Source organism: Mytilus trossulus, chromosome 9, assembly GCF_036588685.1.
Source record: "Mytilus trossulus isolate FHL-02 chromosome 9, PNRI_Mtr1.1.1.hap1, whole genome shotgun sequence".
Classification (NCBI taxonomy): Eukaryota; Metazoa; Mollusca; class Bivalvia; order Mytilida; family Mytilidae; genus Mytilus; species Mytilus trossulus.
In genome coordinates, this window is record NC_086381.1 from 27,694,013 (window position 1) to 27,718,116 (window position 24,104).

General features: G+C 35.7%; 17 protein-coding genes across 17 annotated transcripts; 4 read left to right on the top strand and 13 right to left on the bottom strand.

Moving 5' to 3' along the window:
* Positions 1-656: 656 nt before the first annotated feature.
* On the bottom strand, positions 657-1,238 carry LOC134685443 (histone H3). The gene has a single exon (XM_063545198.1). It carries the CDS (start codon positions 1,236-1,238, stop codon positions 828-830), a length of 411 nt encoding a protein of 136 aa, XP_063401268.1. The 3' UTR covers positions 657-827.
* Positions 1,239-2,441: 1,203 nt separating this feature from the next.
* LOC134685447 (histone H2A) lies at positions 2,442-3,060 on the bottom strand. Its single transcript, XM_063545202.1, has one exon. The coding sequence runs from the start codon at positions 2,996-2,998 to the stop codon at positions 2,621-2,623; it is 378 nt and encodes a 125-aa protein (XP_063401272.1). The 5' UTR covers positions 2,999-3,060; the 3' UTR covers positions 2,442-2,620.
* A 206-nt stretch (positions 3,061-3,266) lies between these two features.
* On the top strand, positions 3,267-3,704 carry LOC134685451 (histone H2B-like). The gene has a single exon (XM_063545207.1). It carries the CDS (start codon positions 3,283-3,285, stop codon positions 3,655-3,657), a length of 375 nt encoding a protein of 124 aa, XP_063401277.1. The 5' UTR covers positions 3,267-3,282; the 3' UTR covers positions 3,658-3,704.
* Positions 3,705-4,371: 667 nt separating this feature from the next.
* On the bottom strand, positions 4,372-4,935 carry LOC134685454 (histone H4). Its single transcript, XM_063545211.1, has one exon. It carries the CDS (start codon positions 4,730-4,732, stop codon positions 4,421-4,423), a length of 312 nt encoding a protein of 103 aa, XP_063401281.1. The 5' UTR covers positions 4,733-4,935; the 3' UTR covers positions 4,372-4,420.
* A 1,316-nt stretch (positions 4,936-6,251) lies between these two features.
* On the bottom strand, positions 6,252-6,833 carry LOC134685444 (histone H3). The gene has a single exon (XM_063545199.1). The coding sequence runs from the start codon at positions 6,831-6,833 to the stop codon at positions 6,423-6,425; it is 411 nt and encodes a 136-aa protein (XP_063401269.1). The 3' UTR covers positions 6,252-6,422.
* Positions 6,834-8,036: 1,203 nt separating this feature from the next.
* LOC134685448 (histone H2A) lies at positions 8,037-8,655 on the bottom strand. The gene has a single exon (XM_063545205.1). It carries the CDS (start codon positions 8,591-8,593, stop codon positions 8,216-8,218), a length of 378 nt encoding a protein of 125 aa, XP_063401275.1. The 5' UTR covers positions 8,594-8,655; the 3' UTR covers positions 8,037-8,215.
* Positions 8,656-8,861: 206 nt separating this feature from the next.
* On the top strand, positions 8,862-9,299 carry LOC134685452 (histone H2B-like). The gene has a single exon (XM_063545208.1). It carries the CDS (start codon positions 8,878-8,880, stop codon positions 9,250-9,252), a length of 375 nt encoding a protein of 124 aa, XP_063401278.1. The 5' UTR covers positions 8,862-8,877; the 3' UTR covers positions 9,253-9,299.
* Positions 9,300-9,966: 667 nt separating this feature from the next.
* Positions 9,967-10,530, bottom strand: LOC134685455 (histone H4). The gene has a single exon (XM_063545212.1). It carries the CDS (start codon positions 10,325-10,327, stop codon positions 10,016-10,018), a length of 312 nt encoding a protein of 103 aa, XP_063401282.1. The 5' UTR covers positions 10,328-10,530; the 3' UTR covers positions 9,967-10,015.
* Positions 10,531-11,846: 1,316 nt separating this feature from the next.
* Positions 11,847-12,428, bottom strand: LOC134685456 (histone H3). The gene has a single exon (XM_063545213.1). It carries the CDS (start codon positions 12,426-12,428, stop codon positions 12,018-12,020), a length of 411 nt encoding a protein of 136 aa, XP_063401283.1. The 3' UTR covers positions 11,847-12,017.
* Positions 12,429-13,631: 1,203 nt separating this feature from the next.
* LOC134685463 (histone H2A) lies at positions 13,632-14,250 on the bottom strand. The gene has a single exon (XM_063545221.1). The coding sequence runs from the start codon at positions 14,186-14,188 to the stop codon at positions 13,811-13,813; it is 378 nt and encodes a 125-aa protein (XP_063401291.1). The 5' UTR covers positions 14,189-14,250; the 3' UTR covers positions 13,632-13,810.
* A 206-nt stretch (positions 14,251-14,456) lies between these two features.
* On the top strand, positions 14,457-14,894 carry LOC134685465 (histone H2B-like). The gene has a single exon (XM_063545223.1). The coding sequence runs from the start codon at positions 14,473-14,475 to the stop codon at positions 14,845-14,847; it is 375 nt and encodes a 124-aa protein (XP_063401293.1). The 5' UTR covers positions 14,457-14,472; the 3' UTR covers positions 14,848-14,894.
* Positions 14,895-15,561: 667 nt separating this feature from the next.
* On the bottom strand, positions 15,562-16,125 carry LOC134685470 (histone H4). The gene has a single exon (XM_063545228.1). The coding sequence runs from the start codon at positions 15,920-15,922 to the stop codon at positions 15,611-15,613; it is 312 nt and encodes a 103-aa protein (XP_063401298.1). The 5' UTR covers positions 15,923-16,125; the 3' UTR covers positions 15,562-15,610.
* A 1,316-nt stretch (positions 16,126-17,441) lies between these two features.
* Positions 17,442-18,023, bottom strand: LOC134685458 (histone H3). The gene has a single exon (XM_063545215.1). The coding sequence runs from the start codon at positions 18,021-18,023 to the stop codon at positions 17,613-17,615; it is 411 nt and encodes a 136-aa protein (XP_063401285.1). The 3' UTR covers positions 17,442-17,612.
* A 1,203-nt stretch (positions 18,024-19,226) lies between these two features.
* Positions 19,227-19,845, bottom strand: LOC134685462 (histone H2A). The gene has a single exon (XM_063545220.1). The coding sequence runs from the start codon at positions 19,781-19,783 to the stop codon at positions 19,406-19,408; it is 378 nt and encodes a 125-aa protein (XP_063401290.1). The 5' UTR covers positions 19,784-19,845; the 3' UTR covers positions 19,227-19,405.
* Positions 19,846-20,051: 206 nt separating this feature from the next.
* LOC134685467 (histone H2B-like) lies at positions 20,052-20,489 on the top strand. The gene has a single exon (XM_063545224.1). The coding sequence runs from the start codon at positions 20,068-20,070 to the stop codon at positions 20,440-20,442; it is 375 nt and encodes a 124-aa protein (XP_063401294.1). The 5' UTR covers positions 20,052-20,067; the 3' UTR covers positions 20,443-20,489.
* Positions 20,490-21,156: 667 nt separating this feature from the next.
* On the bottom strand, positions 21,157-21,720 carry LOC134685469 (histone H4). The gene has a single exon (XM_063545226.1). The coding sequence runs from the start codon at positions 21,515-21,517 to the stop codon at positions 21,206-21,208; it is 312 nt and encodes a 103-aa protein (XP_063401296.1). The 5' UTR covers positions 21,518-21,720; the 3' UTR covers positions 21,157-21,205.
* A 1,316-nt stretch (positions 21,721-23,036) lies between these two features.
* Positions 23,037-23,618, bottom strand: LOC134685457 (histone H3). The gene has a single exon (XM_063545214.1). The coding sequence runs from the start codon at positions 23,616-23,618 to the stop codon at positions 23,208-23,210; it is 411 nt and encodes a 136-aa protein (XP_063401284.1). The 3' UTR covers positions 23,037-23,207.
* Positions 23,619-24,104: the final 486 nt, after the last annotated feature.

A 24,104-nucleotide genomic window follows, 5' to 3' on the forward strand; every position in this document is an offset into this window, starting at 1 on the left:
AAGATTCATCCGCACACATGTTCACATCATTTATAAGGCACATAGAGCACCCAAAATAGATGCATTTTAAGCACAAAATAAAGGTATTCAAGAAAAACTTCTTTCTGTAACACACAATTGATGGAGACAAAGTTTTCAATGAGAATTTAAGGTGGACTACTTGGACCCGTACCGAAAATATATTTCAGAAATATAAAATAATTGATTCTTCTCATGTTGTCACAGTAGAATACACAATATGAGTAAAAAATACATAAAAAAAGCATCTAAAAAATAAGTGAGAAAATAAGACCGAGAAAAATGCAATTTAGAGAAAAATATAACCACAGAAATTAGAAAGAAATACATTTTAATAATTCTGTAATTAGAAGATGGATTGTATTGTTCTTGGAGTATGTTTTTTCTTACCTTTTTTTTATTTAAATGTATACATGTATGTTAATTTTTTCAGGAGGGTATACCAGAAAATGTATAACATTCTTGTTTTTTCCGAAGGATTTGGAAGAATTAGATAAATAAAAAATATGTATGTCTCTCTATCTCTATTTATCCTTTTATTTCTCTTCTTTGCATGTTATGAAATAAGTTTCTCTATATTTTTCTTCTATCAATACAGTAACCCGACTTGTCTAATCTTAAGTGAGTGCAAAAAAAAAAGATAATAAGAAAGAAGAATAAAGAGAGATGTGGAGAGAAAGAAGAATAAAGAAAGATGTGGAGAGGGGGTTTCAGCTATATTTGATTTTGATGTACAACATATTCAGACTCTTTTTGGAAAATATTGGTGGCCCTTAAAAGGGCCGTTATTGTATAGAGTAAAGGTCAGTTTAAGCACGTTCTCCACGGATTCTGCGAGCCAACTGGATGTCTTTGGGCATGATGGTGACTCTCTTGGCGTGGATTGCACACAAGTTGGTGTCCTCGAAAAGACCAACGAGGTAAGCTTCACTGGCTTCCTGGAGGGCCATAACGGCAGAGCTCTGGAAACGTAGATCAGTCTTGAAGTCTTGAGCAATTTCACGAACTAATCTCTGGAAGGGGAGTTTCCTGATGAGGAGTTCAGTACTTTTCTGGTATCTTCTGATCTCACGAAGAGCGACTGTTCCTGGCCTGTATCTATGTGGCTTCTTTACTCCACCAGTGGCAGGTGCGCTCTTACGGGCGGCCTTGGTGGCAAGTTGTTTTCTTGGAGCTTTTCCTCCAGTGGATTTACGGGCGGTCTGCTTTGTACGAGCCATTGCGATATGTTCTCTGTGAAAATCTACGATTACACGACAGAATACTTTGAAACTTCAAATGTTAGTGTATTTGTGCTAGCCGCAATGTTTGCAAACACGACACTGATTGGCCTTTCGGGGTAATAAAACTCACGTTGATTGGTTGAAATCTCTGTGTTATGATTGGACTGATCTGGAAGTTACTTTCACAGCTTTCGATCCCTTTTTGGACTGAAGCTATGATTGTTCACCCCAAGCTAACAATTGGCACAATTTGTTTCTATTCTGATAGTGTCAGCGAAAATTTGACATAAGACCAAAAAAAATAATAATCAAGAGTAATGCAGAACTTAATAATAATCTTTATTCAAATAATAAATAATTGTTTAATCAACAGTCTGACACGAAATTAATAATTGACAGGAAATGTAAATTAAAGAGCAAAATAGAAGAAGAAAAAAGAGAAAAAAAACATCATCCATCCATTTTCATCAATAGCCAGTGGTATAGAAATGCAGCCGTTTTCTTAGTTTCTCGTATAGACATGCTTACTATAGTACACAATTGTCACTCGTCTCAGTGTCTTAAAACAAAGAGAACACTTTTTATCCTCTCTATAGTCTTTGTGTTCTCTCTAGCTATACAGTCTCTGTATTCTCTAGTCTCTGTATCATGTAAAGCCATGATATTCTCTATATAGTATACTGCACGCATACTGTGAAACTTGCACATTGTTGAAGTATTCTTTATTGTTTATATACGAATTTTGCAAATACAAAGGATTTGAGCTAAAAAATAATCTACACAACTATAAACATACGCATAAGTACTTTGTATAGGAACACAAAATATATATTATATATCTAAGAGAATGTGACAGCAGAAGAGGAAGAAAAGAATTCACATAGATCACAGTTAGACAGACAACGAACGAACGAATATATATTATATAAAAATAAGGTCATAGATTGTATTGTGTGTGCTTATATAGTATAATATATAGGACTGCAACTTAATTTACACCAAAAAAATATGCAACATTGACCACTAACAACTATGAGTTTTTCTTCCTCTCGTGCTTGCGCATTTTCATCGAATCTACGTTATATAGTTCGTTTATTTTCTTGGACTTTTATAGGGGAAAAAAAGAAACTCGTACTGTTCTTCATTTTTTTTCCACATCAAATATTGTTATATATATAATTAGAAAGTAGACATCTGTATGCTGTTTATAAAGAAAAGGAAAAATAAAGAGATAAAGACAAGAGAAATGGAGGGAGTGAGCTATGTTTGAGATTGCTTTCTGCATTCAACTAAATTGTACAACAAAGTCAGATTCTTTTTGAAAAATGTTGGTGGCCCTGAAAAGGGCCGTTGTAAGTGAAGTTTCTGTAGTGTTGACTTTACTTGGCAGCTTTCTGTGTCTTCTTTGGCAGAAGTACAGCCTGGATGTTTGGTAAAACACCACCTTGTGCAATGGTTACACCAGAGAGAAGTTTGTTCAATTCTTCGTCGTTTCTGATGGCCAACTGGAGATGACGGGGGATGATTCTGCTCTTCTTGTTGTCACGGGCAGCATTTCCTGCCAACTCCAAAACCTCAGCTGCTAAGTATTCCAAGACAGCGGCAAGGTAGACTGGTGCTCCGGCACCAACTCTCTCGGCGTAGTTTCCTTTCCTCAAAAGTCTGTGGATACGACCTACTGGGAACTGAAGTCCGGCACGGGATGACCTAGACTTTGCCTTTGCTTTTGCTTTTCCTCCTTTTCCTCGTCCTGACATTTTGATTTAATACGTTGTTTGACTTGAACAAGTATAAACAATGATTATCCAGTTAGGTGGTATTTTACTATTTATACCCGCAAAACGGATTGAAAGATGTTTCAGTTCTAAACCAATCAAATCATCGCTTCTTCCAGGTAGTTAGGGTTGAATGTTAGAAGGGTGCTCTCTCCGAAGTTCGCGTTAAGTAAAAACTTTCAATCCGTTTAGCCGAGTATAAATAGAAATTTTTATTAACGGCCATCATTCACTGATTACATTTCAGAGAGTATACATCTTTCAAAATGCCACCAAAAGTTGGAACCAAAGGAGCCAAAAAGGCCGTAACAAAGGCAAAGACTGCCAGACCCGGCGGTGACAAGAAAAGGAGGAGGAAGAGGAGAGAATCCTATGCCATCTACATCTACAAAGTCTTGAGACAGGTTCACCCAGACACTGGAGTATCCTCAAAGGCTATGTCTATCATGAACAGTTTTGTCAACGATATCTTTGAGAGAATCGCTGCAGAAGCTTCCCGTCTCGCTCACTACAACAAGAGATCTACCATCACATCTCGGGAGATCCAGACTGCAGTTCGTCTGCTCTTACCCGGTGAATTGGCCAAGCACGCTGTCAGTGAAGGTACCAAAGCCGTCACAAAGTACACCAGCAGCAAGTAAACAACGAGAAGTTTAACTTCACAAACGGCCCTTTTCAGGGCCACCAATATTTTTCAAAAAGAGTCTTATTATTGTTGTACATAACAAACTTCTAAATGAAGCTGTGTCCCACCCCAAAATGACAAATTTGTTTATATCTGAATTCTGTCTTTTTGTCTTTCTTTCTTTCTTTCTTTCTTTCTTTTTTTCTCTTCTTTATTCTTCATTTTATTAGCCGATTTGAAAAAATATACATACACCAGAATTTAACCTTTTCACGGGTTATACATTTCTTCCCTCTTTTTTTTGGGGGGGGGAGGGGGTCTAGAATCGAACTATACTTGAATATGTATTGAAACATTATATAAAAAAATATCACGAACAGATTAAATTCACACATACGTCGACAGAGAGAAAAAAGGGGGAGGGGGATTGTTTTAGGATATAAAAACAATATAACTAGAGTTTGACAATGGAGAAAAATTCAGCAATATATCTTTTACATAAAAGAATATATATGAAATAAAGAATAATTTTATTTACATTAAAAAAATCAGGAATCATATTGTATCCAAAGTCTTGCTGGTCTTTTTTTAATAGGCTTAAATAAAAAAAGTGAAAAGAAATTAAAAAAAATAAACGAATAAAAGAAAAAGGAAAGTAAAGAAAGTTGGACAGGAGAAAGCTATGGTTTTCATTTTAAGTACAACAAAGGCAGATTCTTTTTGAAATATGTTGGTGGCCCTGAAAAGGGCCGTTGTATTTGTATTTTTCAGCTGGCTGTTTAACCTCCGAATCCGTAAAGGGTACGGCCTTGACGTTTCAGGGCGTAGACAACATCCATGGCGGTGACAGTCTTCCTCTTTGCGTGCTCAGTGTATGTGACAGCATCACGGATGACATTTTCCAAAAAGACTTTCAAGACACCACGTGTTTCTTCGTAGATAAGACCAGAGATACGTTTGACACCACCTCGTCTTGCTAAACGACGGATTGCTGGTTTGGTGATACCTTGGATATTATCACGCAACACCTTCCTGTGACGTTTGGCGCCTCCTTTACCTAGACCTTTTCCTCCTTTACCTCTTCCTGACATGTTGTTTGCTTTTTGAAGTTCGATAAAACGAATGACAACTATATCCAAATTATGCTATATATCTGATGAACGCGGCCCTAAAAGAAATACCACTGAATTTTTGATAGGTTGGACCTGATTGGTTGTTTTCGTCTAAATCCGGGAGGTAACTCTGTAGGAATTCTGTACACTTTCAATCCACTTTTTGACTGAAGCTCTGAAAATATATGAAAATAAAATATTTCAAACTGTATACAAATAAAAATACAAAGATTATAAGAGATGGACCAAATAACTAATGATCTCCATCATCAATTAATACTTCTTATATTTTCCAATGTGAAAGAGATTTATTTCCTTTTACTTAAAATACAAGAACATATCACACTGCATACATAAGCAGGAGTTAACAATGTGCAATTGCAATATAAAAACAATTAGTTTAAAGAAAATCTTTTTATACAGTATTTTTCTTGTTCAAAAGATACAGTTTCAGAGATAGTCCACTCTGCAGACTTAAGAGAGTAAAAGAGTAAAAACTAAACTACAGCATACCAGTCAGTTATTTAAGCATGGACAGATAGATTTGTAAATAAAAACAGGTGTGCATGATAATTTTTCTCAAAATCACCTTTACCAGTTTCAATAAAGATGTCCCGGGAAATTCACATTTCAAACATGTTATTATTACATGTATACAATCAATGCTCATCTTTTAACAACTAATTAGGAATCTTTCTAAATTTAGCAGCTACTTTATACATGTAGTCATAGGTTTTTGAAATGTACACAGTGCAGCCTCACTTTTTAAATACCACAATTGGTACATCATTGAATGAATGAATTATTGCGCCTTGTCTATTTTTCTCCACCAATGGGAAAAAAAGATTCATCCGCACACATGTTCACATCATTTATAAGGCACATAGAGCACCCAAAATAGATGCATTTTAAGCACAAAATAAAGGTATTCAAGAAAAACTTCTTTCTGTAACACACAATTGATGGAGACAAAGTTTTCAATGAGAATTTAAGGTGGACTACTTGGACCCGTACCGAAAATATATTTCAGAAATATAAAATAATTGATTCTTCTCATGTTGTCACAGTAGAATACACAATATGAGTAAAAAATACATAAAAAAAGCATCTAAAAAATAAGTGAGAAAATAAGACCGAGAAAAATGCAATTTAGAGAAAAATATAACCACAGAAATTAGAAAGAAATACATTTTAATAATTCTGTAATTAGAAGATGGATTGTATTGTTCTTGGAGTATGTTTTTTCTTACCTTTTTTTTATTTAAATGTATACATGTATGTTAATTTTTTCAGGAGGGTATACCAGAAAATGTATAACATTCTTGTTTTTTCCGAAGGATTTGGAAGAATTAGATAAATAAAAAATATGTATGTCTCTCTATCTCTATTTATCCTTTTATTTCTCTTCTTTGCATGTTATGAAATAAGTTTCTCTATATTTTTCTTCTATCAATACAGTAACCCGACTTGTCTAATCTTAAGTGAGTGCAAAAAAAAAAGATAATAAGAAAGAAGAATAAAGAGAGATGTGGAGAGAAAGAAGAATAAAGAAAGATGTGGAGAGGGGGTTTCAGCTATATTTGATTTTGATGTACAACATATTCAGACTCTTTTTGGAAAATATTGGTGGCCCTTAAAAGGGCCGTTATTGTATAGAGTAAAGGTCAGTTTAAGCACGTTCTCCACGGATTCTGCGAGCCAACTGGATGTCTTTGGGCATGATGGTGACTCTCTTGGCGTGGATTGCACACAAGTTGGTGTCCTCGAAAAGACCAACGAGGTAAGCTTCACTGGCTTCCTGGAGGGCCATAACGGCAGAGCTCTGGAAACGTAGATCAGTCTTGAAGTCTTGAGCAATTTCACGAACTAATCTCTGGAAGGGGAGTTTCCTGATGAGGAGTTCAGTACTTTTCTGGTATCTTCTGATCTCACGAAGAGCGACTGTTCCTGGCCTGTATCTATGTGGCTTCTTTACTCCACCAGTGGCAGGTGCGCTCTTACGGGCGGCCTTGGTGGCAAGTTGTTTTCTTGGAGCTTTTCCTCCAGTGGATTTACGGGCGGTCTGCTTTGTACGAGCCATTGCGATATGTTCTCTGTGAAAATCTACGATTACACGACAGAATACTTTGAAACTTCAAATGTTAGTGTATTTGTGCTAGCCGCAATGTTTGCAAACACGACACTGATTGGCCTTTCGGGGTAATAAAACTCACGTTGATTGGTTGAAATCTCTGTGTTATGATTGGACTGATCTGGAAGTTACTTTCACAGCTTTCGATCCCTTTTTGGACTGAAGCTATGATTGTTCACCCCAAGCTAACAATTGGCACAATTTGTTTCTATTCTGATAGTGTCAGCGAAAATTTGACATAAGACCAAAAAAAATAATAATCAAGAGTAATGCAGAACTTAATAATAATCTTTATTCAAATAATAAATAATTGTTTAATCAACAGTCTGACACGAAATTAATAATTGACAGGAAATGTAAATTAAAGAGCAAAATAGAAGAAGAAAAAAGAGAAAAAAAACATCATCCATCCATTTTCATCAATAGCCAGTGGTATAGAAATGCAGCCGTTTTCTTAGTTTCTCGTATAGACATGCTTACTATAGTACACAATTGTCACTCGTCTCAGTGTCTTAAAACAAAGAGAACACTTTTTATCCTCTCTATAGTCTTTGTGTTCTCTCTAGCTATACAGTCTCTGTATTCTCTAGTCTCTGTATCATGTAAAGCCATGATATTCTCTATATAGTATACTGCACGCATACTGTGAAACTTGCACATTGTTGAAGTATTCTTTATTGTTTATATACGAATTTTGCAAATACAAAGGATTTGAGCTAAAAAATAATCTACACAACTATAAACATACGCATAAGTACTTTGTATAGGAACACAAAATATATATTATATATCTAAGAGAATGTGACAGCAGAAGAGGAAGAAAAGAATTCACATAGATCACAGTTAGACAGACAACGAACGAACGAATATATATTATATAAAAATAAGGTCATAGATTGTATTGTGTGTGCTTATATAGTATAATATATAGGACTGCAACTTAATTTACACCAAAAAAATATGCAACATTGACCACTAACAACTATGAGTTTTTCTTCCTCTCGTGCTTGCGCATTTTCATCGAATCTACGTTATATAGTTCGTTTATTTTCTTGGACTTTTATAGGGGAAAAAAAGAAACTCGTACTGTTCTTCATTTTTTTTCCACATCAAATATTGTTATATATATAATTAGAAAGTAGACATCTGTATGCTGTTTATAAAGAAAAGGAAAAATAAAGAGATAAAGACAAGAGAAATGGAGGGAGTGAGCTATGTTTGAGATTGCTTTCTGCATTCAACTAAATTGTACAACAAAGTCAGATTCTTTTTGAAAAATGTTGGTGGCCCTGAAAAGGGCCGTTGTAAGTGAAGTTTCTGTAGTGTTGACTTTACTTGGCAGCTTTCTGTGTCTTCTTTGGCAGAAGTACAGCCTGGATGTTTGGTAAAACACCACCTTGTGCAATGGTTACACCAGAGAGAAGTTTGTTCAATTCTTCGTCGTTTCTGATGGCCAACTGGAGATGACGGGGGATGATTCTGCTCTTCTTGTTGTCACGGGCAGCATTTCCTGCCAACTCCAAAACCTCAGCTGCTAAGTATTCCAAGACAGCGGCAAGGTAGACTGGTGCTCCGGCACCAACTCTCTCGGCGTAGTTTCCTTTCCTCAAAAGTCTGTGGATACGACCTACTGGGAACTGAAGTCCGGCACGGGATGACCTAGACTTTGCCTTTGCTTTTGCTTTTCCTCCTTTTCCTCGTCCTGACATTTTGATTTAATACGTTGTTTGACTTGAACAAGTATAAACAATGATTATCCAGTTAGGTGGTATTTTACTATTTATACCCGCAAAACGGATTGAAAGATGTTTCAGTTCTAAACCAATCAAATCATCGCTTCTTCCAGGTAGTTAGGGTTGAATGTTAGAAGGGTGCTCTCTCCGAAGTTCGCGTTAAGTAAAAACTTTCAATCCGTTTAGCCGAGTATAAATAGAAATTTTTATTAACGGCCATCATTCACTGATTACATTTCAGAGAGTATACATCTTTCAAAATGCCACCAAAAGTTGGAACCAAAGGAGCCAAAAAGGCCGTAACAAAGGCAAAGACTGCCAGACCCGGCGGTGACAAGAAAAGGAGGAGGAAGAGGAGAGAATCCTATGCCATCTACATCTACAAAGTCTTGAGACAGGTTCACCCAGACACTGGAGTATCCTCAAAGGCTATGTCTATCATGAACAGTTTTGTCAACGATATCTTTGAGAGAATCGCTGCAGAAGCTTCCCGTCTCGCTCACTACAACAAGAGATCTACCATCACATCTCGGGAGATCCAGACTGCAGTTCGTCTGCTCTTACCCGGTGAATTGGCCAAGCACGCTGTCAGTGAAGGTACCAAAGCCGTCACAAAGTACACCAGCAGCAAGTAAACAACGAGAAGTTTAACTTCACAAACGGCCCTTTTCAGGGCCACCAATATTTTTCAAAAAGAGTCTTATTATTGTTGTACATAACAAACTTCTAAATGAAGCTGTGTCCCACCCCAAAATGACAAATTTGTTTATATCTGAATTCTGTCTTTTTGTCTTTCTTTCTTTCTTTCTTTCTTTCTTTTTTTCTCTTCTTTATTCTTCATTTTATTAGCCGATTTGAAAAAATATACATACACCAGAATTTAACCTTTTCACGGGTTATACATTTCTTCCCTCTTTTTTTTGGGGGGGGGAGGGGGTCTAGAATCGAACTATACTTGAATATGTATTGAAACATTATATAAAAAAATATCACGAACAGATTAAATTCACACATACGTCGACAGAGAGAAAAAAGGGGGAGGGGGATTGTTTTAGGATATAAAAACAATATAACTAGAGTTTGACAATGGAGAAAAATTCAGCAATATATCTTTTACATAAAAGAATATATATGAAATAAAGAATAATTTTATTTACATTAAAAAAATCAGGAATCATATTGTATCCAAAGTCTTGCTGGTCTTTTTTTAATAGGCTTAAATAAAAAAAGTGAAAAGAAATTAAAAAAAATAAACGAATAAAAGAAAAAGGAAAGTAAAGAAAGTTGGACAGGAGAAAGCTATGGTTTTCATTTTAAGTACAACAAAGGCAGATTCTTTTTGAAATATGTTGGTGGCCCTGAAAAGGGCCGTTGTATTTGTATTTTTCAGCTGGCTGTTTAACCTCCGAATCCGTAAAGGGTACGGCCTTGACGTTTCAGGGCGTAGACAACATCCATGGCGGTGACAGTCTTCCTCTTTGCGTGCTCAGTGTATGTGACAGCATCACGGATGACATTTTCCAAAAAGACTTTCAAGACACCACGTGTTTCTTCGTAGATAAGACCAGAGATACGTTTGACACCACCTCGTCTTGCTAAACGACGGATTGCTGGTTTGGTGATACCTTGGATATTATCACGCAACACCTTCCTGTGACGTTTGGCGCCTCCTTTACCTAGACCTTTTCCTCCTTTACCTCTTCCTGACATGTTGTTTGCTTTTTGAAGTTCGATAAAACGAATGACAACTATATCCAAATTATGCTATATATCTGATGAACGCGGCCCTAAAAGAAATACCACTGAATTTTTGATAGGTTGGACCTGATTGGTTGTTTTCGTCTAAATCCGGGAGGTAACTCTGTAGGAATTCTGTACACTTTCAATCCACTTTTTGACTGAAGCTCTGAAAATATATGAAAATAAAATATTTCAAACTGTATACAAATAAAAATACAAAGATTATAAGAGATGGACCAAATAACTAATGATCTCCATCATCAATTAATACTTCTTATATTTTCCAATGTGAAAGAGATTTATTTCCTTTTACTTAAAATACAAGAACATATCACACTGCATACATAAGCAGGAGTTAACAATGTGCAATTGCAATATAAAAACAATTAGTTTAAAGAAAATCTTTTTATACAGTATTTTTCTTGTTCAAAAGATACAGTTTCAGAGATAGTCCACTCTGCAGACTTAAGAGAGTAAAAGAGTAAAAACTAAACTACAGCATACCAGTCAGTTATTTAAGCATGGACAGATAGATTTGTAAATAAAAACAGGTGTGCATGATAATTTTTCTCAAAATCACCTTTACCAGTTTCAATAAAGATGTCCCGGGAAATTCACATTTCAAACATGTTATTATTACATGTATACAATCAATGCTCATCTTTTAACAACTAATTAGGAATCTTTCTAAATTTAGCAGCTACTTTATACATGTAGTCATAGGTTTTTGAAATGTACACAGTGCAGCCTCACTTTTTAAATACCACAATTGGTACATCATTGAATGAATGAATTATTGCGCCTTGTCTATTTTTCTCCACCAATGGGAAAAAAAGATTCATCCGCACACATGTTCACATCATTTATAAGGCACATAGAGCACCCAAAATAGATGCATTTTAAGCACAAAATAAAGGTATTCAAGAAAAACTTCTTTCTGTAACACACAATTGATGGAGACAAAGTTTTCAATGAGAATTTAAGGTGGACTACTTGGACCCGTACCGAAAATATATTTCAGAAATATAAAATAATTGATTCTTCTCATGTTGTCACAGTAGAATACACAATATGAGTAAAAAATACATAAAAAAAGCATCTAAAAAATAAGTGAGAAAATAAGACCGAGAAAAATGCAATTTAGAGAAAAATATAACCACAGAAATTAGAAAGAAATACATTTTAATAATTCTGTAATTAGAAGATGGATTGTATTGTTCTTGGAGTATGTTTTTTCTTACCTTTTTTTTATTTAAATGTATACATGTATGTTAATTTTTTCAGGAGGGTATACCAGAAAATGTATAACATTCTTGTTTTTTCCGAAGGATTTGGAAGAATTAGATAAATAAAAAATATGTATGTCTCTCTATCTCTATTTATCCTTTTATTTCTCTTCTTTGCATGTTATGAAATAAGTTTCTCTATATTTTTCTTCTATCAATACAGTAACCCGACTTGTCTAATCTTAAGTGAGTGCAAAAAAAAAAGATAATAAGAAAGAAGAATAAAGAGAGATGTGGAGAGAAAGAAGAATAAAGAAAGATGTGGAGAGGGGGTTTCAGCTATATTTGATTTTGATGTACAACATATTCAGACTCTTTTTGGAAAATATTGGTGGCCCTTAAAAGGGCCGTTATTGTATAGAGTAAAGGTCAGTTTAAGCACGTTCTCCACGGATTCTGCGAGCCAACTGGATGTCTTTGGGCATGATGGTGACTCTCTTGGCGTGGATTGCACACAAGTTGGTGTCCTCGAAAAGACCAACGAGGTAAGCTTCACTGGCTTCCTGGAGGGCCATAACGGCAGAGCTCTGGAAACGTAGATCAGTCTTGAAGTCTTGAGCAATTTCACGAACTAATCTCTGGAAGGGGAGTTTCCTGATGAGGAGTTCAGTACTTTTCTGGTATCTTCTGATCTCACGAAGAGCGACTGTTCCTGGCCTGTATCTATGTGGCTTCTTTACTCCACCAGTGGCAGGTGCGCTCTTACGGGCGGCCTTGGTGGCAAGTTGTTTTCTTGGAGCTTTTCCTCCAGTGGATTTACGGGCGGTCTGCTTTGTACGAGCCATTGCGATATGTTCTCTGTGAAAATCTACGATTACACGACAGAATACTTTGAAACTTCAAATGTTAGTGTATTTATGCTAGCCGCAATGTTTGCAAACACGACACTGATTGGCCTTTCGGGGTAATAAAACTCACGTTGATTGGTTGAAATCTCTGTGTTATGATTGGACTGATCTGGAAGTTACTTTCACAGCTTTCGATCCCTTTTTGGACTGAAGCTATGATTGTTCACCCCAAGCTAACAATTGGCACAATTTGTTTCTATTCTGATAGTGTCAGCGAAAATTTGACATAAGACCAAAAAAAATAATAATCAAGAGTAATGCAGAACTTAATAATAATCTTTATTCAAATAATAAATAATTGTTTAATCAACAGTCTGACACGAAATTAATAATTGACAGGAAATGTAAATTAAAGAGCAAAATAGAAGAAGAAAAAAGAGAAAAAAAACATCATCCATCCATTTTCATCAATAGCCAGTGGTATAGAAATGCAGCCGTTTTCTTAGTTTCTCGTATAGACATGCTTACTATAGTACACAATTGTCACTCGTCTCAGTGTCTTAAAACAAAGAGAACACTTTTTATCCTCTCTATAGTCTTTGTGTTCTCTCTAGCTATACAGTCTCTGTATTCTCTAGTCTCTGTATCATGTAAAGCCATGATATTCTCTATATAGTATACTGCACGCATACTGTGAAACTTGCACATTGTTGAAGTATTCTTTATTGTTTATATACGAATTTTGCAAATACAAAGGATTTGAGCTAAAAAATAATCTACACAACTATAAACATACGCATAAGTACTTTGTATAGGAACACAAAATATATATTATATATCTAAGAGAATGTGACAGCAGAAGAGGAAGAAAAGAATTCACATAGATCACAGTTAGACAGACAACGAACGAACGAATATATATTATATAAAAATAAGGTCATAGATTGTATTGTGTGTGCTTATATAGTATAATATATAGGACTGCAACTTAATTTACACCAAAAAAATATGCAACATTGACCACTAACAACTATGAGTTTTTCTTCCTCTCGTGCTTGCGCATTTTCATCGAATCTACGTTATATAGTTCGTTTATTTTCTTGGACTTTTATAGGGGAAAAAAAGAAACTCGTACTGTTCTTCATTTTTTTTCCACATCAAATATTGTTATATATATAATTAGAAAGTAGACATCTGTATGCTGTTTATAAAGAAAAGGAAAAATAAAGAGATAAAGACAAGAGAAATGGAGGGAGTGAGCTATGTTTGAGATTGCTTTCTGCATTCAACTAAATTGTACAACAAAGTCAGATTCTTTTTGAAAAATGTTGGTGGCCCTGAAAAGGGCCGTTGTAAGTGAAGTTTCTGTAGTGTTGACTTTACTTGGCAGCTTTCTGTGTCTTCTTTGGCAGAAGTACAGCCTGGATGTTTGGTAAAACACCACCTTGTGCAATGGTTACACCAGAGAGAAGTTTGTTCAATTCTTCGTCGTTTCTGATGGCCAACTGGAGATGACGGGGGATGATTCTGCTCTTCTTGTTGTCACGGGCAGCATTTCCTGCCAACTCCAAAACCTCAGCTGCTAAGTATTCCAAGACAGCGGCAAGGTAGACTGGTGCTCCGGCACCAACTCTCTCGGCGTAGTTTCCTTTCCTCAAAAGTCTGTGGATACGACCTACTGGGAACTGAAGTCCGGCACGGGATGACCTAGACTTTGCCTTTGCTTTTGCTTTTCCTCCTTTTCCTCGTCCTGACATTTTGATTTAATACGTTGTTTGACTTGAACAAGTATAAACAATGATTATCCAGTTAGGTGGTATTTTACTATTTATACCCGCAAAACGGATTGAAAGATGTTTCAGTTCTAAACCAATCAAATCATCGCTTCTTCCAGGTAGTTAGGGTTGAATGTTAGAAGGGTGCTCTCTCCGAAGTTCGCGTTAAGTAAAAACTTTCAATCCGTTTAGCCGAGTATAAATAGAAATTTTTATTAACGGCCATCATTCACTGATTACATTTCAGAGAGTATACATCTTTCAAAATGCCACCAAAAGTTGGAACCAAAGGAGCCAAAAAGGCCGTAACAAAGGCAAAGACTGCCAGACCCGGCGGTGACAAGAAAAGGAGGAGGAAGAGGAGAGAATCCTATGCCATCTACATCTACAAAGTCTTGAGACAGGTTCACCCAGACACTGGAGTATCCTCAAAGGCTATGTCTATCATGAACAGTTTTGTCAACGATATCTTTGAGAGAATCGCTGCAGAAGCTTCCCGTCTCGCTCACTACAACAAGAGATCTACCATCACATCTCGGGAGATCCAGACTGCAGTTCGTCTGCTCTTACCCGGTGAATTGGCCAAGCACGCTGTCAGTGAAGGTACCAAAGCCGTCACAAAGTACACCAGCAGCAAGTAAACAACGAGAAGTTTAACTTCACAAACGGCCCTTTTCAGGGCCACCAATATTTTTCAAAAAGAGTCTTATTATTGTTGTACATAACAAACTTCTAAATGAAGCTGTGTCCCACCCCAAAATGACAAATTTGTTTATATCTGAATTCTGTCTTTTTGTCTTTCTTTCTTTCTTTCTTTCTTTCTTTTTTTCTCTTCTTTATTCTTCATTTTATTAGCCGATTTGAAAAAATATACATACACCAGAATTTAACCTTTTCACGGGTTATACATTTCTTCCCTCTTTTTTTTGGGGGGGGGAGGGGGTCTAGAATCGAACTATACTTGAATATGTATTGAAACATTATATAAAAAAATATCACGAACAGATTAAATTCACACATACGTCGACAGAGAGAAAAAAGGGGGAGGGGGATTGTTTTAGGATATAAAAACAATATAACTAGAGTTTGACAATGGAGAAAAATTCAGCAATATATCTTTTACATAAAAGAATATATATGAAATAAAGAATAATTTTATTTACATTAAAAAAATCAGGAATCATATTGTATCCAAAGTCTTGCTGGTCTTTTTTTAATAGGCTTAAATAAAAAAAGTGAAAAGAAATTAAAAAAAATAAACGAATAAAAGAAAAAGGAAAGTAAAGAAAGTTGGACAGGAGAAAGCTATGGTTTTCATTTTAAGTACAACAAAGGCAGATTCTTTTTGAAATATGTTGGTGGCCCTGAAAAGGGCCGTTGTATTTGTATTTTTCAGCTGGCTGTTTAACCTCCGAATCCGTAAAGGGTACGGCCTTGACGTTTCAGGGCGTAGACAACATCCATGGCGGTGACAGTCTTCCTCTTTGCGTGCTCAGTGTATGTGACAGCATCACGGATGACATTTTCCAAAAAGACTTTCAAGACACCACGTGTTTCTTCGTAGATAAGACCAGAGATACGTTTGACACCACCTCGTCTTGCTAAACGACGGATTGCTGGTTTGGTGATACCTTGGATATTATCACGCAACACCTTCCTGTGACGTTTGGCGCCTCCTTTACCTAGACCTTTTCCTCCTTTACCTCTTCCTGACATGTTGTTTGCTTTTTGAAGTTCGATAAAACGAATGACAACTATATCCAAATTATGCTATATATCTGATGAACGCGGCCCTAAAAGAAATACCACTGAATTTTTGATAGGTTGGACCTGATTGGTTGTTTTCGTCTAAATCCGGGAGGTAACTCTGTAGGAATTCTGTACACTTTCAATCCACTTTTTGACTGAAGCTCTGAAAATATATGAAAATAAAATATTTCAAACTGTATACAAATAAAAATACAAAGATTATAAGAGATGGACCAAATAACTAATGATCTCCATCATCAATTAATACTTCTTATATTTTCCAATGTGAAAGAGATTTATTTCCTTTTACTTAAAATACAAGAACATATCACACTGCATACATAAGCAGGAGTTAACAATGTGCAATTGCAATATAAAAACAATTAGTTTAAAGAAAATCTTTTTATACAGTATTTTTCTTGTTCAAAAGATACAGTTTCAGAGATAGTCCACTCTGCAGACTTAAGAGAGTAAAAGAGTAAAAACTAAACTACAGCATACCAGTCAGTTATTTAAGCATGGACAGATAGATTTGTAAATAAAAACAGGTGTGCATGATAATTTTTCTCAAAATCACCTTTACCAGTTTCAATAAAGATGTCCCGGGAAATTCACATTTCAAACATGTTATTATTACATGTATACAATCAATGCTCATCTTTTAACAACTAATTAGGAATCTTTCTAAATTTAGCAGCTACTTTATACATGTAGTCATAGGTTTTTGAAATGTACACAGTGCAGCCTCACTTTTTAAATACCACAATTGGTACATCATTGAATGAATGAATTATTGCGCCTTGTCTATTTTTCTCCACCAATGGGAAAAAAAGATTCATCCGCACACATGTTCACATCATTTATAAGGCACATAGAGCACCCAAAATAGATGCATTTTAAGCACAAAATAAAGGTATTCAAGAAAAACTTCTTTCTGTAACACACAATTGATGGAGACAAAGTTTTCAATGAGAATTTAAGGTGGACTACTTGGACCCGTACCGAAAATATATTTCAGAAATATAAAATAATTGATTCTTCTCATGTTGTCACAGTAGAATACACAATATGAGTAAAAAATACATAAAAAAAGCATCTAAAAAATAAGTGAGAAAATAAGACCGAGAAAAATGCAATTTAGAGAAAAATATAACCACAGAAATTAGAAAGAAATACATTTTAATAATTCTGTAATTAGAAGATGGATTGTATTGTTCTTGGAGTATGTTTTTTCTTACCTTTTTTTTATTTAAATGTATACATGTATGTTAATTTTTTCAGGAGGGTATACCAGAAAATGTATAACATTCTTGTTTTTTCCGAAGGATTTGGAAGAATTAGATAAATAAAAAATATGTATGTCTCTCTATCTCTATTTATCCTTTTATTTCTCTTCTTTGCATGTTATGAAATAAGTTTCTCTATATTTTTCTTCTATCAATACAGTAACCCGACTTGTCTAATCTTAAGTGAGTGCAAAAAAAAAAGATAATAAGAAAGAAGAATAAAGAGAGATGTGGAGAGAAAGAAGAATAAAGAAAGATGTGGAGAGGGGGTTTCAGCTATATTTGATTTTGATGTACAACATATTCAGACTCTTTTTGGAAAATATTGGTGGCCCTTAAAAGGGCCGTTATTGTATAGAGTAAAGGTCAGTTTAAGCACGTTCTCCACGGATTCTGCGAGCCAACTGGATGTCTTTGGGCATGATGGTGACTCTCTTGGCGTGGATTGCACACAAGTTGGTGTCCTCGAAAAGACCAACGAGGTAAGCTTCACTGGCTTCCTGGAGGGCCATAACGGCAGAGCTCTGGAAACGTAGATCAGTCTTGAAGTCTTGAGCAATTTCACGAACTAATCTCTGGAAGGGGAGTTTCCTGATGAGGAGTTCAGTACTTTTCTGGTATCTTCTGATCTCACGAAGAGCGACTGTTCCTGGCCTGTATCTATGTGGCTTCTTTACTCCACCAGTGGCAGGTGCGCTCTTACGGGCGGCCTTGGTGGCAAGTTGTTTTCTTGGAGCTTTTCCTCCAGTGGATTTACGGGCGGTCTGCTTTGTACGAGCCATTGCGATATGTTCTCTGTGAAAATCTACGATTACACGACAGAATACTTTGAAACTTCAAATGTTAGTGTATTTGTGCTAGCCGCAATGTTTGCAAACACGACACTGATTGGCCTTTCGGGGTAATAAAACTCACGTTGATTGGTTGAAATCTCTGTGTTATGATTGGACTGATCTGGAAGTTACTTTCACAGCTTTCGATCCCTTTTTGGACTGAAGCTATGATTGTTCACCCCAAGCTAACAATTGGCACAATTTGTTTCTATTCTGATAGTGTCAGCGAAAATTTGACATAAGACCAAAAAAAATAATAATCAAGAGTAATGCAGAACTTAATAATAATCTTTATTCAAATAATAAATAATTGTTTAATCAACAGTCTGACACGAAATTAATAATTGACAGGAAATGTAAATTAAAGAGCAAAATAGAAGAAGAAAAAAGAGAAAAAAAACATCATCCATCCATTTTCATCAATAGCCAGTGGTATAGAAATGCAGCCGTTTTCTTAGTTTCTCGTATAGACATGCTTACTATAGTACACAATTGTCACTCGTCTCAGTGTCTTAAAACAAAGAGAACACTTTTTATCCTCTCTATAGTCTTTGTGTTCTCTCTAGCTATACAGTCTCTGTATTCTCTAGTCTCTGTATCATGTAAAGCCATGATATTCTCTATATAGTATACTGCACGCATACTGTGAAACTTGCACATTGTTGAAGTATTCTTTATTGTTTATATACGAATTTTGCAAATACAAAGGATTTGAGCTAAAAAATAATCTACACAACTATAAACATACGCATAAGTACTTTGTATAGGAACACAAAATATATATTATATATCTAAGAGAATGTGACAGCAGAAGAGGAAGAAAAGAATTCACATAGATCACAGTTAGACAGACAACGAACGAACGAATATATATTATATAAAAATAAGGTCATAGATTGTATTGTGTGTGCTTATATAGTATAATATATAGGACTGCAACTTAATTTACACCAAAAAAATATGCAACATTGACCACTAACAACTATGAGTTTTTCTTCCTCTCGTGCTTGCGCATTTTCATCGAATCTACGTTATATAGTTCGTTTATTTTCTTGGACTTTTATAGGGGAAAAAAAGAAACTCGTACTGTTCTTCATTTTTTTTCCACATCAAATATTGTTATATATATAATTAGAAAGTAGACATCTGTATGCTGTTTATAAAGAAAAGGAAAAATAAAGAGATAAAGACAAGAGAAATGGAGGGAGTGAGCTATGTTTGAGATTGCTTTCTGCATTCAACTAAATTGTACAACAAAGTCAGATTCTTTTTGAAAAATGTTGGTGGCCCTGAAAAGGGCCGTTGTAAGTGAAGTTTCTGTAGTGTTGACTTTACTTGGCAGCTTTCTGTGTCTTCTTTGGCAGAAGTACAGCCTGGATGTTTGGTAAAACACCACCTTGTGCAATGGTTACACCAGAGAGAAGTTTGTTCAATTCTTCGTCGTTTCTGATGGCCAACTGGAGATGACGGGGGATGATTCTGCTCTTCTTGTTGTCACGGGCAGCATTTCCTGCCAACTCCAAAACCTCAGCTGCTAAGTATTCCAAGACAGCGGCAAGGTAGACTGGTGCTCCGGCACCAACTCTCTCGGCGTAGTTTCCTTTCCTCAAAAGTCTGTGGATACGACCTACTGGGAACTGAAGTCCGGCACGGGATGACCTAGACTTTGCCTTTGCTTTTGCTTTTCCTCCTTTTCCTCGTCCTGACATTTTGATTTAATACGTTGTTTGACTTGAACAAGTATAAACAATGATTATCCAGTTAGGTGGTATTTTACTATTTATACCCGCAAAACGGATTGAAAGATGTTTCAGTTCTAAACCAATCAAATCATCGCTTCTTCCAGGTAGTTAGGGTTGAATGTTAGAAGGGTGCTCTCTCCGAAGTTCGCGTTAAGTAAAAACTTTCAATCCGTTTAGCCGAGTATAAATAGAAATTTTTATTAACGGCCATCATTCACTGATTACATTTCAGAGAGTATACATCTTTCAAAATGCCACCAAAAGTTGGAACCAAAGGAGCCAAAAAGGCCGTAACAAAGGCAAAGACTGCCAGACCCGGCGGTGACAAGAAAAGGAGGAGGAAGAGGAGAGAATCCTATGCCATCTACATCTACAAAGTCTTGAGACAGGTTCACCCAGACACTGGAGTATCCTCAAAGGCTATGTCTATCATGAACAGTTTTGTCAACGATATCTTTGAGAGAATCGCTGCAGAAGCTTCCCGTCTCGCTCACTACAACAAGAGATCTACCATCACATCTCGGGAGATCCAGACTGCAGTTCGTCTGCTCTTACCCGGTGAATTGGCCAAGCACGCTGTCAGTGAAGGTACCAAAGCCGTCACAAAGTACACCAGCAGCAAGTAAACAACGAGAAGTTTAACTTCACAAACGGCCCTTTTCAGGGCCACCAATATTTTTCAAAAAGAGTCTTATTATTGTTGTACATAACAAACTTCTAAATGAAGCTGTGTCCCACCCCAAAATGACAAATTTGTTTATATCTGAATTCTGTCTTTTTGTCTTTCTTTCTTTCTTTCTTTCTTTCTTTTTTTCTCTTCTTTATTCTTCATTTTATTAGCCGATTTGAAAAAATATACATACACCAGAATTTAACCTTTTCACGGGTTATACATTTCTTCCCTCTTTTTTTTGGGGGGGGGAGGGGGTCTAGAATCGAACTATACTTGAATATGTATTGAAACATTATATAAAAAAATATCACGAACAGATTAAATTCACACATACGTCGACAGAGAGAAAAAAGGGGGAGGGGGATTGTTTTAGGATATAAAAACAATATAACTAGAGTTTGACAATGGAGAAAAATTCAGCAATATATCTTTTACATAAAAGAATATATATGAAATAAAGAATAATTTTATTTACATTAAAAAAATCAGGAATCATATTGTATCCAAAGTCTTGCTGGTCTTTTTTTAATAGGCTTAAATAAAAAAAGTGAAAAGAAATTAAAAAAAATAAACGAATAAAAGAAAAAGGAAAGTAAAGAAAGTTGGACAGGAGAAAGCTATGGTTTTCATTTTAAGTACAACAAAGGCAGATTCTTTTTGAAATATGTTGGTGGCCCTGAAAAGGGCCGTTGTATTTGTATTTTTCAGCTGGCTGTTTAACCTCCGAATCCGTAAAGGGTACGGCCTTGACGTTTCAGGGCGTAGACAACATCCATGGCGGTGACAGTCTTCCTCTTTGCGTGCTCAGTGTATGTGACAGCATCACGGATGACATTTTCCAAAAAGACTTTCAAGACACCACGTGTTTCTTCGTAGATAAGACCAGAGATACGTTTGACACCACCTCGTCTTGCTAAACGACGGATTGCTGGTTTGGTGATACCTTGGATATTATCACGCAACACCTTCCTGTGACGTTTGGCGCCTCCTTTACCTAGACCTTTTCCTCCTTTACCTCTTCCTGACATGTTGTTTGCTTTTTGAAGTTCGATAAAACGAATGACAACTATATCCAAATTATGCTATATATCTGATGAACGCGGCCCTAAAAGAAATACCACTGAATTTTTGATAGGTTGGACCTGATTGGTTGTTTTCGTCTAAATCCGGGAGGTAACTCTGTAGGAATTCTGTACACTTTCAATCCACTTTTTGACTGAAGCTCTGAAAATATATGAAAATAAAATATTTCAAACTGTATACAAATAAAAATACAAAGATTATAAGAGATGGACCAAATAACTAATGATCTCCATCATCAATTAATACTTCTTATATTTTCCAATGTGAAAGAGATTTATTTCCTTTTACTTAAAATACAAGAACATATCACACTGCATACATAAGCAGGAGTTAACAATGTGCAATTGCAATATAAAAACAATTAGTTTAAAGAAAATCTTTTTATACAGTATTTTTCTTGTTCAAAAGATACAGTTTCAGAGATAGTCCACTCTGCAGACTTAAGAGAGTAAAAGAGTAAAAACTAAACTACAGCATACCAGTCAGTTATTTAAGCATGGACAGATAGATTTGTAAATAAAAACAGGTGTGCATGATAATTTTTCTCAAAATCACCTTTACCAGTTTCAATAAAGATGTCCCGGGAAATTCACATTTCAAACATGTTATTATTACATGTATACAATCAATGCTCATCTTTTAACAACTAATTAGGAATCTTTCTAAATTTAGCAGCTACTTTATACATGTAGTCATAGGTTTTTGAAATGTACACAGTGCAGCCTCACTTTTTAAATACCACAATTGGTACATCATTGAATGAATGAATTATTGCGCCTTGTCTATTTTTCTCCACCAATGGGAAAAAAAGATTCATCCGCACACATGTTCACATCATTTATAAGGCACATAGAGCACCCAAAATAGATGCATTTTAAGCACAAAATAAAGGTATTCAAGAAAAACTTCTTTCTGTAACACACAATTGATGGAGACAAAGTTTTCAATGAGAATTTAAGGTGGACTACTTGGACCCGTACCGAAAATATATTTCAGAAATATAAAATAATTGATTCTTCTCATGTTGTCACAGTAGAATACACAATATGAGTAAAAAATACATAAAAAAAGCATCTAAAAAATAAGTGAGAAAATAAGACCGAGAAAAATGCAATTTAGAGAAAAATATAACCACAGAAATTAGAAAGAAATACATTTTAATAATTCTGTAATTAGAAGATGGATTGTATTGTTCTTGGAGTATGTTTTTTCTTACCTTTTTTTTATTTAAATGTATACATGTATGTTAATTTTTTCAGGAGGGTATACCAGAAAATGTATAACATTCTTGTTTTTTCCGAAGGATTTGGAAGAATTAGATAAATAAAAAATATGTATGTCTCTCTATCTCTATTTATCCTTTTATTTCTCTTCTTTGCATGTTATGAAATAAGTTTCTCTATATTTTTCTTCTATCAATACAGTAACCCGACTTGTCTAATCTTAAGTGAGTGCAAAAAAAAAAGATAATAAGAAAGAAGAATAAAGAGAGATGTGGAGAGAAAGAAGAATAAAGAAAGATGTGGAGAGGGGGTTTCAGCTATATTTGATTTTGATGTACAACATATTCAGACTCTTTTTGGAAAATATTGGTGGCCCTTAAAAGGGCCGTTATTGTATAGAGTAAAGGTCAGTTTAAGCACGTTCTCCACGGATTCTGCGAGCCAACTGGATGTCTTTGGGCATGATGGTGACTCTCTTGGCGTGGATTGCACACAAGTTGGTGTCCTCGAAAAGACCAACGAGGTAAGCTTCACTGGCTTCCTGGAGGGCCATAACGGCAGAGCTCTGGAAACGTAGATCAGTCTTGAAGTCTTGAGCAATTTCACGAACTAATCTCTGGAAGGGGAGTTTCCTGATGAGGAGTTCAGTACTTTTCTGGTATCTTCTGATCTCACGAAGAGCGACTGTTCCTGGCCTGTATCTATGTGGCTTCTTTACTCCACCAGTGGCAGGTGCGCTCTTACGGGCGGCCTTGGTGGCAAGTTGTTTTCTTGGAGCTTTTCCTCCAGTGGATTTACGGGCGGTCTGCTTTGTACGAGCCATTGCGATATGTTCTCTGTGAAAATCTACGATTACACGACAGAATACTTTGAAACTTCAAATGTTAGTGTATTTGTGCTAGCCGCAATGTTTGCAAACACGACACTGATTGGCCTTTCGGGGTAATAAAACTCACGTTGATTGGTTGAAATCTCTGTGTTATGATTGGACTGATCTGGAAGTTACTTTCACAGCTTTCGATCCCTTTTTGGACTGAAGCTATGATTGTTCACCCCAAGCTAACAATTGGCACAATTTGTTTCTATTCTGATAGTGTCAGCGAAAATTTGACATAAGACCAAAAAAAATAATAATCAAGAGTAATGCAGAACTTAATAATAATCTTTATTCAAATAATAAATAATTGTTTAATCAACAGTCTGACACGAAATTAATAATTGACAGGAAATGTAAATTAAAGAGCAAAATAGAAGAAGAAAAAAGAGAAAAAAAACATCATCCATCCATTTTCATCAATAGCCAGTGGTA

Excerpts from the sequence above, each read along its gene's own strand:
- LOC134685443 (XM_063545198.1), bottom strand. The coding sequence starts at position 1,238 with ATGGCTCGTACAAAGCAGACCGCCCGTAAATCCACTGGAGGAAAAGCT.
- LOC134685447 (XM_063545202.1), bottom strand. The coding sequence starts at position 2,998 with ATGTCAGGACGAGGAAAAGGAGGAAAAGCAAAAGCAAAGGCAAAGTCT.
- LOC134685451 (XM_063545207.1), top strand. The coding sequence starts at position 3,283 with ATGCCACCAAAAGTTGGAACCAAAGGAGCCAAAAAGGCCGTAACAAAG.
- LOC134685454 (XM_063545211.1), bottom strand. The coding sequence starts at position 4,732 with ATGTCAGGAAGAGGTAAAGGAGGAAAAGGTCTAGGTAAAGGAGGCGCC.
- LOC134685444 (XM_063545199.1), bottom strand. The coding sequence starts at position 6,833 with ATGGCTCGTACAAAGCAGACCGCCCGTAAATCCACTGGAGGAAAAGCT.
- LOC134685448 (XM_063545205.1), bottom strand. The coding sequence starts at position 8,593 with ATGTCAGGACGAGGAAAAGGAGGAAAAGCAAAAGCAAAGGCAAAGTCT.
- LOC134685452 (XM_063545208.1), top strand. The coding sequence starts at position 8,878 with ATGCCACCAAAAGTTGGAACCAAAGGAGCCAAAAAGGCCGTAACAAAG.
- LOC134685455 (XM_063545212.1), bottom strand. The coding sequence starts at position 10,327 with ATGTCAGGAAGAGGTAAAGGAGGAAAAGGTCTAGGTAAAGGAGGCGCC.
- LOC134685456 (XM_063545213.1), bottom strand. The coding sequence starts at position 12,428 with ATGGCTCGTACAAAGCAGACCGCCCGTAAATCCACTGGAGGAAAAGCT.
- LOC134685463 (XM_063545221.1), bottom strand. The coding sequence starts at position 14,188 with ATGTCAGGACGAGGAAAAGGAGGAAAAGCAAAAGCAAAGGCAAAGTCT.
- LOC134685465 (XM_063545223.1), top strand. The coding sequence starts at position 14,473 with ATGCCACCAAAAGTTGGAACCAAAGGAGCCAAAAAGGCCGTAACAAAG.
- LOC134685470 (XM_063545228.1), bottom strand. The coding sequence starts at position 15,922 with ATGTCAGGAAGAGGTAAAGGAGGAAAAGGTCTAGGTAAAGGAGGCGCC.
- LOC134685458 (XM_063545215.1), bottom strand. The coding sequence starts at position 18,023 with ATGGCTCGTACAAAGCAGACCGCCCGTAAATCCACTGGAGGAAAAGCT.
- LOC134685462 (XM_063545220.1), bottom strand. The coding sequence starts at position 19,783 with ATGTCAGGACGAGGAAAAGGAGGAAAAGCAAAAGCAAAGGCAAAGTCT.
- LOC134685467 (XM_063545224.1), top strand. The coding sequence starts at position 20,068 with ATGCCACCAAAAGTTGGAACCAAAGGAGCCAAAAAGGCCGTAACAAAG.
- LOC134685469 (XM_063545226.1), bottom strand. The coding sequence starts at position 21,517 with ATGTCAGGAAGAGGTAAAGGAGGAAAAGGTCTAGGTAAAGGAGGCGCC.
- LOC134685457 (XM_063545214.1), bottom strand. The coding sequence starts at position 23,618 with ATGGCTCGTACAAAGCAGACCGCCCGTAAATCCACTGGAGGAAAAGCT.